General features: G+C 40.0%; 1 protein-coding gene and 1 long non-coding RNA gene across 6 annotated transcripts; one reads left to right on the plus strand and one right to left on the minus strand.

Annotated features, from left to right (window-relative positions):
* LOC149098520 (uncharacterized) lies at window positions 1-7,198 on the minus strand. Of its 4 annotated transcripts, none has more exons than XR_016203536.1 (5): window positions 2,166-7,198; window positions 1,757-1,811; window positions 916-1,197; window positions 369-508; window positions 1-106 (listed from the first exon to the last, which is right to left on the minus strand). It is a non-coding gene; the product is annotated as an uncharacterized LOC149098520 (long non-coding RNA). The 4 variants fall into 4 exon arrangements; XR_016203535.1 differs by having other exon boundaries at window positions 1,757-1,949; XR_016203537.1 differs by lacking the exons at window positions 1,757-1,811; window positions 2,166-7,198 and adding an exon at window positions 1,863-2,159.
* Window positions 7,199-7,521: 323 nt separating this feature from the next.
* LOC110059348 (solute carrier family 15 member 4-like) lies at window positions 7,522-14,404 on the plus strand. 2 transcript variants are annotated; one of them, XM_089277150.1, is made up of 5 exons: window positions 7,522-7,694; window positions 8,472-8,735; window positions 10,321-11,003; window positions 12,069-12,450; window positions 13,136-14,404. In XM_089277150.1, exons 2-5 carry the CDS (start codon window positions 8,477-8,479, stop codon window positions 13,471-13,473), a joined length of 1,662 nt encoding a protein of 553 aa, XP_089133276.1. In that variant the 5' UTR covers window positions 7,522-7,694; window positions 8,472-8,476; the 3' UTR covers window positions 13,474-14,404. The 2 variants fall into 2 exon arrangements, with proteins under 2 accessions (XP_089133276.1, XP_089133278.1); XM_089277152.1 differs by lacking the exon at window positions 7,522-7,694 and adding an exon at window positions 8,015-8,326.
* The last annotated feature ends 292 nt before the right edge of the window (window positions 14,405-14,696 follow it).

Here is a 14,696-nt window from a genome sequence, read left to right on the forward strand (position 1 = left end):
TTTATTCTGCTCACAAAAGCATTGTTTATTGATACTAATATGATAGCTTCTATTTTCACTCAGACTTCATTTTCTTGGTAGTTGGCGAAGCTGTTTGTTCAACAGTCTGTATAAAATATAAACGAAACACTAACAGTAAATACATCTTGAGTTTACAAATCGACACTAAACAAGTTGCTTCCGGCTATATTCCAAGCGGAGAGCTGTAACAGAATTTCGTTCAATTTGCATGAGCGAAGCGTGGTTAGGACCGAAACATCTCCTGCTATGATTCATCACTATGAAATGGAAATAACAGTATCGAAACAGTTCGCGATCCTCCCTCTGTCGACTCTCTGTCCAGATATACTGAAGATAGAATAGCTTACCTCGATGGCCATATCCCATCCCTCGCCTAATTCCATTTCTGCGATTGCTAATCCAATCCCCTCCGCCGTGCTGTACATTTCGTTTCCATCTTTGACGCACCGGAGTTCTCTTTGTCGTTGTGGGCTCGCCTGATATGGTTCTGGCACAGCAACAAAAATATAGCAGGTATATTTACTTTAATTCGTGATACACCTCCGTTCAGTGGAATGGGTACATGCAACACTTTATGTCGTGAGATGTGACAGTAAACTTGGAAGTCTTGGCATTTCCGGAAAAAAATTGTTTTAGTTGTAGATCAGTAGTCTATTGTTGTGCATTCGGTGATATGGAAAAACGCTTTTAATGACCGGTTCACATAAAAGAACCTATAATTCAAGTAATATGTTTTCGTACCATAGTTCACTCGCTAAATCCAACAATAAGCTTCATTATATAACGACTGGTGTGCCAGAAAACTGACCTAGTTTGGCCGGCATTTCCGGAAAATATTTCAGGACCGCGAGTTGTTGAAATTGATTCTTGGACTCTAAAATATAGGCAACTTACCCTTTAATGTGATTGCCGATTTTCCCGCAGTCCGAAAGGTGTTTTAGTTCCCTGTTTAAGAAGTATTGCACCCGGCCTATCTGTCTTCCAGCAACTTCTCTCGAAGTGTAATTTTTCTTAGCGCTCTTTGATACCAGACTGTGGCACGTCTAGAAGTGTCTCGGGTATTTCTCTAATTTCTGGCAAAACACAACGAAGTGCGAACGGGTCTTTGTTTCCATTTTCAGGAAGGACATGAAAAGGAGTTCCTTCTGGCCCCTTGATTTTGAACTCATGGTAACCCTTCAAAAGAAAATAAGCAACTAATGTTAGGCCCAGTTCAGACGCCGAACTTTTCATGAGCCGAACTTAATTCGAATTTGGACCGACCCAAATTATCAAAAGTACACCTGTTGATTCAGACGTCGAACTTAATTCGCCGAACTTTATTTAGTTTAAACCAAAACACATCGAAATGTCAGCGATTTTCAGGCAAAGTAAAAACTGCTTGTAAAATACGTTATAATAATTTATACATTAGGTTCGGCTCATGAAAAGTTCGACGTCTGAATCAAAACCGTTCCAAAGCCGAAATTCCCGGCTGAGCTAGGCGGGAAGAACGGCTGGGCCGTTCCAAATTCAAATAGCCGTTCTTAACTGATTCAGACGCCGAACTTTTCATGTACTTAATTCAATGTATTTGGTTCGGCTCATGAAAAGTTCGGCGTCTGAACTGGGCCTTAGATTCGCAAGTGGTTTCCCGACCACGTGGACTGCCGTACCATGAATCGAGCGACTCACTAAGAGCTATAATTTTTTTCTGAAGGGGCTTAGATGATTTATGTAAGTTACTTTTACCTACCCCTTAATTTTTCCACCAGTAATTCTTAAAGTTGAATGGTGCGTGTCTGTCAGGCCTAAAAGAAACGAAAATTTTATGCTGCAAAACTCGACAACAATAAACCTACCCTATGTAATGACCAAGCTATATCCACAAAATCGACATAAATTTGCTATTTTGATTCTATGGGTACCAGCATCCGCCATCTCAATACCTAGGAACGCATCAATTACAGCTGTAAATATGGCCGCCGTTACGAACAACACATCGCAAATCAAAATACCCCCGTGCACTTTTTTCGCAGATCGTGCACAACACTAAAAACACGTTAAATCCCAAGAATATGGCGTGAAGATTAACGACATAATTTTTGTGATTTTCGCAAAAATCTGCAAGTAACTTAAATCTAATGACAAAATGAAGAACATACCTGGTTTGGATGCAAAATTGCAAGCGCTGTTTCACTTTACGAGTAGTATTTTACATCGTTTACGCTGGTCTTCAACCGCCATCTTCAAAATACGTGAGGCTCCTTCTTTTCTGGTAATTATCGAATAGAATTATGGGTAAATTACCCGAGTATAATCGAACAAATAACGAGCAAAGCGAAGTGAATACGAAAATTCCCGATTTTTGAAATGGCCGCCATGCTGTGACGTCACATGGTTATCACATCTGATAACGATCCCGGACTGATGACAAAACAGAAACCTGTTCACCCTTTCAGGTAGGTAAACCACACTCTTTGTTTAGGTAAAGCGATAACGGGGACAGAGGTCGCCCATATAATCATTATCAACACAACACCATGACTTGTACTTAAGACTACAGGTCAATTGAAAAAGGCAGGTAGCACGAAATATTGATAAACACAACCTGTTCTATAGTCTTAGTCGACATTTTAACTGCGTAGTACAACCGGTTGCTTCTGATCTCTCTGTATTGAGATCACAGACCTGTTTTAAAATTGTGCTAAGTTTGAACTCGTCGCGCAGGGATTTATTATTCCGGTTACTCTTCCGATACTGTCATGTTGAGGCACTTAGTGTGCCACTTAATATTTGAAATATATCTCTTTCAATATTTACAATCGCAGAGAGCGAGAACTTCGTGCATTGTGTTGCACAATACTGTAGTCACCACTTTTGATAAATAGGTAGGTTTCAGTAACCTCGTTCGAAATAAAAAAGCAACGATCCTTTTGCTGGAATATGTGTTAAAGATGAATTTTACACCGTCTCTGGTGGTCAACCATGTTCTCGAGAAACAAACCTCCTACTAACCGAGCGCGAGGATAATATTGGCCCCAGGTCAGGACAGTATGGGCCGAGCGCACCGAGGGCCAATATTCCTCAGTACGGCTCGAGAAAGCTAGGTTAGTATGTAGTTAATTAAATAGCGCTCGGAACATGCTTGTTTATTGAATTTGCCGACTTCCGGAAAGAAGAAATACACAGCTTCTCACCGTCCGTAAACGGTCCGTATTGCAAAATTTCGACCAAGAAAGAACCAATCAGAGCGCTCGTATTTACCTCAAGACTACCTTGCCATGTAATAATAAGAATACTAAGAATTATAATCTACCAAATATTTTCGCTCGCACGCGATTGATCTAAACGCACCACGTACGTGACTGAATATGTCCCTACTAAAACTGGGAAACATCCAATTGATATTCCCCAGTTTTCAAAACTGCGCGTGCTGCGAAAAACATTCGAAGGGTATCCTCAAAGCTCACAGTTTTCTCGGAACAGATAAACCCCACGGGCAAATATCCGAGCATACTTTCGCGCCAAATGGAGGCTATTGTTTATTTATTTATATTTTTATTTTCCTTTTTTCTTTCTCTGTCTCTTTCTTTCTTTCTTTTACTTTATTTTATTTTTTTTAATGCGTAAGACTGCTCGATAAAAAGCTGAGTGCCATTATCAGTTATAATGTAATCCACAAAATACGTGATCAATGATAACAGGTCGGAAGGCCGTGACTGGTTGCTTACCATTCAGCCACACATTCGGAAATTTTATGAAATTTATAAAAGTAAAGGCAAGCGCCAAAAATCCTCCTGGGAAAAATCGCATTGATTTTGTTTGACCTTTACTGTTACGCCGGATAACACTCAAACACTACTTATACCGCTGTAAATTACAAATATATATGACCATATATTGAAGGAAAATCTAACTTCTCTCCCTGAGTCCATGACATTATTCTCTTCTCACAGATGGATTTGTTTTTTGAGTGCATTATTTTTATTTTACTTATTCTTTGCAAATAATAGCCTCCCTTTGGCCCAAATATATACTTCAATATTTGTCCGGGGACATAATCTGTTCCGATTATTAGCCAGTTTTCCTCGAGCTAGGCTCGAGGAAAACTGTGGGGATGATATATCTAAGGACAAATATCTGAGGAGGCTATTGCGTTTATTATCCTTCAAATAGTTTTCGAAACACGAGCAGTTTTTGAAAACTGGGGAATATTACTCGGATATTCCCCAGTTTTAGCTGAGACATATTACGCATTTAGACCAATCGCGCGAAACTATTTGATGTATTATGAGCCATCTCATCTTCCTACTCTCAAGAGTAAATCAGTTTGTTAACAGTAAAAACCTTCAACTTGCAATCATGAGTGCAAACCAGTGGGTCAGCGGTGAATAAGAGATGATTGATAACCAAGGAAACCACGCGTGACGCCCACAAGCGCGGATGAAATAGCTCTGTTTTCAAGTTAATTATTCACCAACTTACCCCGGAGCTGGGCTTTCACACAACTTACTTCCCAGGGTCTCTCATCTTCCCAAAGGGCGGGAAAATTAGAGACCCTAGGAACGAGGATGGCTTTCACACAGTAGACGTATGTCACTTATGCACGCAGGTTAACCTCGGTATGACTTGGTCGGCTTTGCAACTCCCATAACAATACAAATCATCCGGCCTTATGTGGATATTTCAGTCTGATGGACGTTTAGCGACTGGATGACTAGGCTGGAATACATAAGACGCACCATTAACCGTGTGACATGAGCCCATAGAGACCTTTGGATCCATGTTCACCGCAAACGTCTCACTGCTGTTCGCACGTTAGTCGATTGAGATTGGAGTAAATTGAAGCGAATTGCTGGTTTTCAGTGTCACGCAATTGAAAATAGATCGAAATAAAAATCAAAACCGGTCAATAGATAAAGTCGAGAATCTGGGAAATGAAAGAAGGTAAATATGCAAAGACTCTCGCCAAAATTCTGGTCAGAGCAATTTTTCTTATGCGAGATATGTGGAGATATTTTTTACCCGAATTTATAGAGATTTGTATGGAGACGCCATGCTGGTGCCCATCCGTATGGGTACCAACATGGCGGCCGGAAACCAACAGAAACATCTGTCACTGAGTTTTGCTACAAAAGCGTGAATTTATCCCTCGAGGAACTCTAAAACATTAAATAATACTTTTTCTAAGACATGAACTGTTCAGATAGCCAAGTTCCCCAAAATAAGACTTTTTTAACCATCATGACAGCTCTCTAGGCCGTCATGTAAATGCCGCGTCATGTAAAAGCTTAGAAATTCAAGCGTAGTGTATCACAAAACCAAGAACCCATTCGGAGCGAAAACTTTTATGAATGTTAGTTTTCAGCTGCTCTTATACTTCATTTAAGTAAAATCTCAGGAAGACCAATAGTTTTGTAGTTCGAATTTTGGTAACGTCATGTGAAAACCAGTTATAGAAATCATCCTGTCAATGCAATGGAAATTGTCAATATAACGCCGATGTGGAAAAAATTGTATGCTTTCTAGCATGTGTAGCTTTCTAAGAGAAATAAAGCGTCATAAAACACACATTAGACTTAAGCCGCCGCCATATAGGATTTCCACTTAGGATCAGTGCCTTTCTACAAACAACAACAAAAGGCTAGGTAATTGTTATTTCCCTATATATTATAACCAATTTGTAGAAAAAGGCTTACTTTATTCGATTTCAGCATTTGTACTTGACATAAAAAAAATGACGGCAATAAAGCTTGAGATGAGGTAGATCACTTACGCGAAAACCAACCTCCTGACGTTCAAAATGGGACTCGAAAACTTCTAGCGTGCATGACGTCTGACTCTGGTCACATGACCCCTAGCGGTTTGCCGTTTGCGGGAAACGTGAATCTAAAAGTCTCTAATGAAACGCGAGTGCGACAGAATATCCTCCAGCGAAAACTGAACTGTTCACTTTTTATTCAAAATTTTATCCTCTTTTGAATTGTTTGTCGTCAGTTTTTAATTATGACATTCCGAGGGCAAACATATGGGTTACATTAATTGTATCCCCGGTATTTTAGATTTCTACCATGTCTACCGCGGCAAGAGCGAATAGCCACTATTAAATATTCGTGACTCAGCCTTACAGTTTTAAGATGCAGCAAACTTGCCATCCGATTGGCTGAGCAGGCACCAAATACCAATCGATAAGGTAAGGCCCTCGGAGCATGCGGGCTGGTTTTTTTTTATTATTATTATTTTTCATTTTCCTTCAGTTACGTCTTTTTTTCTCGGTTTGCCTTTGATACACTTTTTTCTATGCATAGGACGATCCCAAAATATACCGTATCTCGTATCCTTTAAGTATTGCTTCATTTTCCCGGATGTATCAAATTAAAAAAAACCAACAAAATTATAAACACTCTTGTTCTTTGGCCATTTCAATTTAACGAGTAATAAAATGCAAACAGCGGCGACAAACATAACACATGAACTACGCATGGTTTGGAACAACAATCTAAAATTTTCTTGACATTTCGCATGCTACAGCACGCATCTTCAGAAGTGGCGGTTACAAAAAAAACGAGAGATTTAAAACTTAAAAAGTACAAAGCGAGGTACTGGTAACTAACTACACAATAACGAAAACAAAAGGTGATAGCTAATAAAGTGACAGCTTTTAACTGCTAGCATTGTCATTAAGTGTTGGTTTTAAGTCTCGTATAAACAATGTTTCTTTTATTTTACAATGTAAATCACATCGTCCACTAGCTAAGACCTCGAAATTGTCCCATTTGATGTTATGGCCGGTGGAGATTGCGTGATCAGCAACAGCGGAAGCGTGACCCACTTGCGTAAGGGCTTTAAAATGCTCGACCTTTCTGTCATGCAGTCGTCGCTTTGTTTTGCCGATATAGAAAGCGTCACAATCCCAGCAGCTGGCTTTGTATACGACTTTAGATTTTTGCGAGCGATTTAAACGATCTTTGTAAGGAAAAAAAGAACTTAACTCGGCACGTGTTCTGAAGAATCAACCTAAGATTGACGAAACCAAAAAATTTATTAACACAAGATTTAGGACGGCGTTTAAAAACTTCGCTTCGGAAACCTAAATAAGGAAGCACAAGGATTACATCTCTCTTGGGAACCGTGGTAACAGTTTCGGAAGGTCTGTTCCTATGCTTGTTTAAGACATCATTCATACTTAAGGAAATTGTGCCTTTCGGGTAACCATTTAGAAGCAGTGTTTTCTTTAAATGTGTTATGTTTGTTGCTGCTGTTTGCATCTTATTTCGGCAAAATTATATGCCTAAACTGTGGCATGTTGCGTGACATGCCCTTATTTGTCAAACCCGTATTCAGAGATTCCCGGATGGCCGAAAAGTGTGATCTTCCCGCCATGAAAAGATGGTCTCTCCTTTCTTGTGTCTGTTAAGTGCTCTCTGGCATATTGATAGATACACAATGTCCTTAATTTAAACCGTACCCTTTAACAACAAGTACTGCGTCATTATCCGGTATAAAAATGGGGAACACGCTACGTTTGACCTGTAATGCCCCTGGCAAACATGTGCGTAAGCAATGTCCCTCAAACCATTCCTCACGTGATCTAAAGTAAAGCACTCGAAAAGATTTCAGGCAGAATCGCATCGTTTTGTGACGTATGACAAGACTGTTTCATTCGAAACGCCGGCCCTGAAAGCTCGAAGGTAAGAATCTGTCGTAATGTAACGACAGTTCTCTTTCTTAAACCTTTCGCATCCATATTTCCGGCTCCTAAGCCAATATTTGTATCGTCTTCCTCCATTGAATTCATATTACTGAATTTCGTTTGTAGCACAAGTTGGAATCTTTCTGCTCAGTATTATGCGTGAGTGATGCGTCATTCTTATCTTTTGAAAAATATTTAGTTTCGTGGTACGATACTAGCTTTCGCTCACCTTTCATTTCACATAAAACGTGGGATTCCACTTCAGTTAACTGTTTATGTTCTTCGTGATTCGTAAATAATGTCAATGATCTTACCTTGTTTCATTTTAAAGCTATTAAAGGCACATCGGTTAGCCTTGAATTGGATAGTTCTTTTCTTTTCTTTTTCTTCGTTCTTGGCATGGATTCAAATGACGCGGAAAACAGAAGAGGTCTGAACGTGCTTCGGCGAGCTATGAGAAATTCGAGGACTCAGTTCCGCTCAGCTGATTGTATCCGAAACTGCTGAATCGATCAGTTCATTGGACTGTAGCAACCAGACTGAATGCAGAACAAAATTGACTCCACACGCACAGTGGAATCTCGGCTTTTCGAAACTCCAAGAGGAACAAGAATTGGTTTGAAAAATCAGGTAGTTCGAGAAATCCAGCGGTAAAATTAGTGTTGGACTGAGCGGAGGGAAAAGACTTGGTTTGAAGAGTCGAAAAATCTGGATCCCACTGTAAACAACGCAACACGACCTACACTAGTTACATTATACTTTTTGTTTCCTGCAGGCAAAATGGTATCTCGCAAACACGATGATGAACTCTCTCTAATCCCCGATGAACACGCAGATGCAAAGAACGCTATCTCAAAATATCGTTTGAGGGAACCAGCATCAAGAAGAAAAAGATATCTTGTTGTTCTTTGTATTTTATTTGTGGAGCTTTGTGAGCGCCTCACATTCTATGGCGTGACAGTGAATTTGGTGTTTTATTGTAAAGATGTCCTCAAGCTTGCCTCGCCGTTACCCAGTACGATCACTTTGGCATTTCAAGGTAAGATGTCTGTTTAGAACTTTATGTAAGACTTCGATGTTTGATTAAGGGCAGAGCCTGTGTTTTCCATTGAATTAAAGTCTAGATAAAGATAATTGTATTACATTTTAAACTCTTGGAGGCAAAGTAATATCATAGATAAATAAGGGTGCGTTCCTCTTCGATGATCCGGTTTAGGATCACTCGGATCATTTTGCGGTGTGGATTCATCCTCATTCATCGGTTTCTGTGATGCGTCATGATCCGAGTGATCTTTGCTTGCTTTGTCTTAAGGTGGCTCTAATTTGATTAACGATACTTTTCAACTTGGAGCGACTAGAGCACTGAATCCGGCCGCGTTTTTTGAATTCATGATATACAGAAATGTAGATAGCACGCATGGTGATTCGAGACAAAGGAATAATGAAAGTAACAACATGACTGAAAACCGGCCCAATAGCTTTTTGAGTTGAGGCTAAAAATTAGCGGTCTTAAGAGTCCCTGTCCATAAAAATGGAAAATAACTCGGCAAGGGTCGAAAATTCGATTTCGCTCATATTTTCATGTTAGATAGGCTAGGGCATGACAAAAACTACTGGATAGTTTTTTTGGCAAAATATCCTTTTATTTCAAAGAAATATGCAAATTACCAAATTCCGTTAAAATCGTCATTTAGCGCATCACTTTATTACACAAGTTTGAGAGCCTCGCATGCAAAACCACATCATTCTTCCGTCTTTAAAACACTCAAATATTTTTGTGCAATGTTTAAATGTGTACTGGGTTGATTTTAGGGAATGCTGCGTTGTCTTTTTGGGCGCAAAATAATTAAATTTCGAAGACATGTATTTCATTCACTTAAAAGTACTTCGTGAATATAATTAATTTTCACCATGTGCGAAACCTTCAAATGGATCAAGCTTCAGGTGGTTGAATCGCAGAAGGATGGTCTACAGATTCCTGTAAAAATTTCTTTGGGCAAATGATTGTGAGCGACGCGAGAGCTTTTCAAAGTACGTCAAAAAATGCAAATATTTGACCATCAAATTTCAATTTACGGGTTAGACGTATATTTTAGCATGCGCCACATGACTTGACCTATGTTACGTTTTTGAGTAGATAATTCAAAAGAATATTTACTCTCAAACGACTTTTAGTGAGGCTAATTTAAATGCATGCAAAACAACTTAAAATTGGCAGCCATGTATGATATTCAAGCCAATGTTTCTGAATATCAAATGAAACGATTTCTCTGGGATTTTCACTCGAGGTAATTAGATGTTACAAGATCGATTTAAGACCAAAGTACCATTCAGTTAAGTCTTTTGGAAATAATTTGCAATGACATTTAAAAACATCTTTGTTTTTGTTGTATTTTGACACCTTGAAATTTCACCGCAATTTTCTCGAAAATGCCCGGAATACATTTTTTTCAATCTCTTAAATAGCTGATGCAAACTGCAGGAATTGACACAAAAAGCGTGATCAAGCTGCCCTTCTTAAAAATACACGAATTTTGGACGTTATTTCTTTAAGGGGAGTGGGCTTTCTTTTTCCGTGGCTAATTTGACCTCAGTAAAATAAAATAATTTTCTTTTTCTTTTAGGAACATGTTTCTTCACTCCTATAATCGGTGGTTGGCTGGCTGACACATTGATTGGACGATACAACACCATATATGGATCCTCGTTGCTTTACGTCGCTGGCACCGCACTCCTTACAGCCACTACCTATAACTACCCACCCGCCCACGCTCTGAGTATTTCAAGTAAAGAAGGATTCCTTGCTGTTTCACTCATCCTTATTGCCTTGGCAACAGGTGGAATCAAGGCAAACGTGTCTCCAATGGGAGCAGACCAACTACAGGATGAAGGAGAAGAGATGGTGCGAAAATTCTTTGACTGGTTTTACTGGTTTATTCAGGTTGGGTCGCTGTTTGCCTATACCGTTGTGGCGTACGTCCAACAAGAGGTCTCGTTTTTCTATGGTTTCCTAATAACCTCAGTCTCTATAGCTTGTGCAACAATTCTTCTACTGATCGGAAGAAAGCACTACATTTTACACCCACCACAAGGAAGTTACCTGGCAGATACCCTCCGCATCATTGGTGGAGGGCTGAGGGACAAACTCTGCTGTAAGAAGAATCCATCCTCGACCCACTGGCTGGATGGAGGTAAAGATTCTCTTGGAGGAAAGTACTCTCATGAAATGGTAGAGGGTGTTAAGTCAGTAGTTCGGTTGCTTCCAATATTCCTAACCTTTATATTCTATTGGACAATATTTGGTCAGGTGAGTTAGTGGGATCCCGATTGTTCTTGGCTCTTTATTTAACTTTGTTTAGCCTATCACAGACGGTATGTAATGAAACCTATTTATTTTAATTTCCTGTTAAAAAAGATTCCTGTTTAGATTAGCATATGTATATTTAATAGACGTGCTCTTCAGCTCCGAGGAGCTAGCGTGTAAAAAAAAATAATCACTAGTAATAATGCACGATTGGCCTACTAACTGACTGATAGACTAACTGGCTGACTGTCAGAATTAAGGCAAGTAGGCAGGCAGACAGGCAAGCAGACAGACAGACAGTCAGGCGGACAGACAGGCAGACAGACAGATAGGCAGGCGAACAGACAGACAGACAGGAAGGCAGACAGACAGACAGACAAAAAGGCTGACATACAGACAGACAGACAGACAGACAGACAGGCAAGCTTGTAGCAGACAGACTGGCAGGCAGACAGGCAGACAGACAGGCAGGCAGGCAGATAATGTAGGTGGGTAGCAGCTAGCTGCTAGCTGGAGCTGCTAACAGAGACCGATCAGTCCTTGACGATTTTTTTCGTTTTGTTTGCCTTCCCCAAGCCACTCACTTCCTTTCACTGTTTTAGTTCCTACTAATTTTGTCCCTTTGAATCCCACACACACACCTCGCAGGTTTTGTCCACGTCGTTCTACCTGTTATGTTGCTAGGATAGCGCCAAGTGTGTGGTCATATAATAATATATATAAAAGCTATTAAGCAGTACTTTAATGCTGTACTGTTTATTTTTCTATACAAGGTAGTTCTAACAGTACAGCGTCGTGTGGACGACACTGTAATGGGAGACCACTCTGATAAGAGTTAATGAGCAGCACTTTCGTGTAATGTTGTTCATTAAGTTGGACTACCTTGTTCAGTTTTAAACCTGGAATTGACACTGTACTGACTCTGTAGTGTGTGCCCATTCTATTGCGTGTATTGTAAAACAGAGTCGTGAGTCAGTCAAAGTCTGCACGTTCTAGTCTCCTTTTAAGAATTCCCTGGTATCGTTCAATGATGGACACCTATCGTTTTTCATACTATTTTTATTGCAGGGTCTCACCACCTACCTCTTGCAAGGTTCTTACATGAATTTAAAAATCACAGAGAAACTCTCATTTCCTGCAGCGTCACTCTCCTTGTTCGAAATAGTGTCCTTGTTGATTCTCATTCCTCTCATTGACCGAGTTGTGTACCCAGGCCTTCTTCGTATTGGCTTCAACTTCACCCCATTGCGCAGAATCGGTGTCGGAATGCTCTTCGCCGCTGGCTCGGTGGTTGTCGCAGGAATTATTGAAGTTGAACGAAAACATGGCCACGGCAGATTCGAACAAGATGTCTTCAATAAAACAGTAAAAGCATCCACCATGAGTGTGTTTTATCAAGTGCCTCAGTACATTCTGCAAGGAACAAGTGAAGCGTTGGTATCTGTGACAGGTGAGTAACAGCTCTCGGACATAGTTTAACTCTAGCTTTTAAAATTGCAGCGTTTCTCTGGCTCTCATAATTACTTAGTGTAAAAGACACAGTTGACGTAAAACGATAGAGAACAAAAGGACAAAAGAACAAGGAAAACAATAAAAACAGTAGGTTTGTGAGCCGGTGTTCTATTGTGACCTGTCTTGTGTCTTGTTACATACCAAGAGCCGTTTCTTTTCTTTTTCTTTGTCTGCATGTTTTTCAAATTTAAGTTCACCCTCTCACCGTTCCCAGCTTACGAAATCGTGAGTTCCTGATCTTTTTGCCCTGATGCAAAGTTTTGTACAGTTAATGATTCTTTTCTCCAGGCTATTGCATTTTTGCATGTCTTGCGTCTTGACAGTACCTGGGTCGGTCAGTCGTGAACCATGAAAGTAGCACGGCAAAGTTCTAAAGTTGAATTGCTCCATAAAAACTTCTTCCATGCAAATGACACATTTTTTTGACGCGGCGTTTGCAATATATAGGATTTAGGATGACCCTTAATTTGCAGCGAGCCAAATTGAGATGGCATGGAAATGTTTTAAAACTCTCAATTGATAAGTCGAGGACCATTGCCTGCAGACAAGAGTAAAGAGTAACAGACGAGGCTTTACTTGCAAGTCAAAGTAACATATGTGGAGTGAAACCGTTTTCATTTCAGGTCTTGAGTTTGCCTATTCCCAGTCCCCCTCCGACCTGCGTGGCGTAGTGATGGGTCTGTGCCTGGCTATGATTGGCTTAGGATATTACGTGGCAGGTCTGTTGGCTTCCATTGTCAAGAAAGCTTCAGATAGCAAGTGGTATCCTGACGACCTCAACGATGGCACGCTTGAGGATTACATGTTCCTCTTAGCTGGTCTTATGCTGATCAACGCGGCTGTGTTTCTTTTCTTAGCAGTTAGATATCGATATGTTGACCATGCGCATCAAAACACCCCAGAAACTGAAAACCATGACGACCGCGAAAGAAGTCGCAACAGAGGAGAACCAGACTCATAATAACTAGTCTAATAATTAGTGCGTAAAAGGATTTTTTAAGATATCCGGAACTGAATCAAATCCACCTTGATTATTATCCTGGTTATCAAGAGAAACCAAATTTTAGTCGATAGAGCGCTTTTCACTTGATTGACGTAAGTACTTCGCTTTTGTATTGTTTTCACTTTACTACGCTTTGTGATTGGTTTAAAATTCTCGCGCCACTTTCTCACTCAATCAGAAGTAAAACCAAACCAATCGCCTCACTCGCCTCGTACACGTTTTCCCGCGCTTTGTGTCGGCCTCGTGTATTTGGTTCAAGTTTTCATTGGTTCTCTGGATTGTCTGTGTTATTTGTGATTGGCCAGAGGGATTTTTTTTTTCCAACACTCAATTGAAGGCCGCTCGAAAATATTTTGTCTGATTTACATGTTAATTGTCGAATGACAAGATTGAAAAAAATGTGTTAGCCCTTTCAATGCTTTCATCATCCTACTCTATAGGGGTTTTGCACGGCAGCCATGTTGCATGGTAGAAACAATAGATTTTTTTTCCTGTGGGGAAAAAAATGTTCTTTCTAATGGAAAACATCTTTGTTCTTGCCATGCAACATGGCTGCCATGCAAAACCTCTATTTAGAACTTTTGTTCGACTTTTTTTTACAAAAGCGTATACAGTAAAACCTCGTTACAACGAAGGGCCAGAGGACTGGCAAAATATGTTAGCTATAGCGAGATTTTGGTATTTTACGATAGGGAAACTTCACGCCGTTCTCCGCAGCCATTGATAGGCGATCCTTTTTTTGACTTTGACAAGTTCTACAAACCTCGTATTTTTTTGTAAAGGCATTTTTCTCTTCTCCGCCACGGCTGCATAATGTTGACAAAGGACGCATTTTGTCATTTTTCTAACTTTAGAAGGTGAGCATTAAAATAATATCGAAAAAACCTAACTATCTATATTTGGAGTGTTCCAAGCTGTTATCACTTAAACTTACTTCCCCCCCCCCCCCCCCCCAATATTTTCATTGTTGATTACAGTAGAACCTCGATTTAACAAAACTTTAGAATAACTCCACGATACTCTTCCCCAGTAAGAGTAAAATTTATGGAAAAGAACCCCAATATCAGTGGAACCATGTGAAGACATAACAGAATCAAACACAAAAGGGGCGGGATGTTCAAAGTCCGATTAAGCTAACCCCAGGATTAACGAGAACTGTGATTTCAGTTTTGCAACTTTTC

This window comes from Orbicella faveolata, unplaced genomic scaffold (assembly GCF_042242905.1).
Source record: "Orbicella faveolata isolate gen_17 unplaced genomic scaffold, um_ofav_v1 contig_46, whole genome shotgun sequence".
Classification (NCBI taxonomy): Eukaryota; Metazoa; Cnidaria; class Anthozoa; order Scleractinia; family Merulinidae; genus Orbicella; species Orbicella faveolata.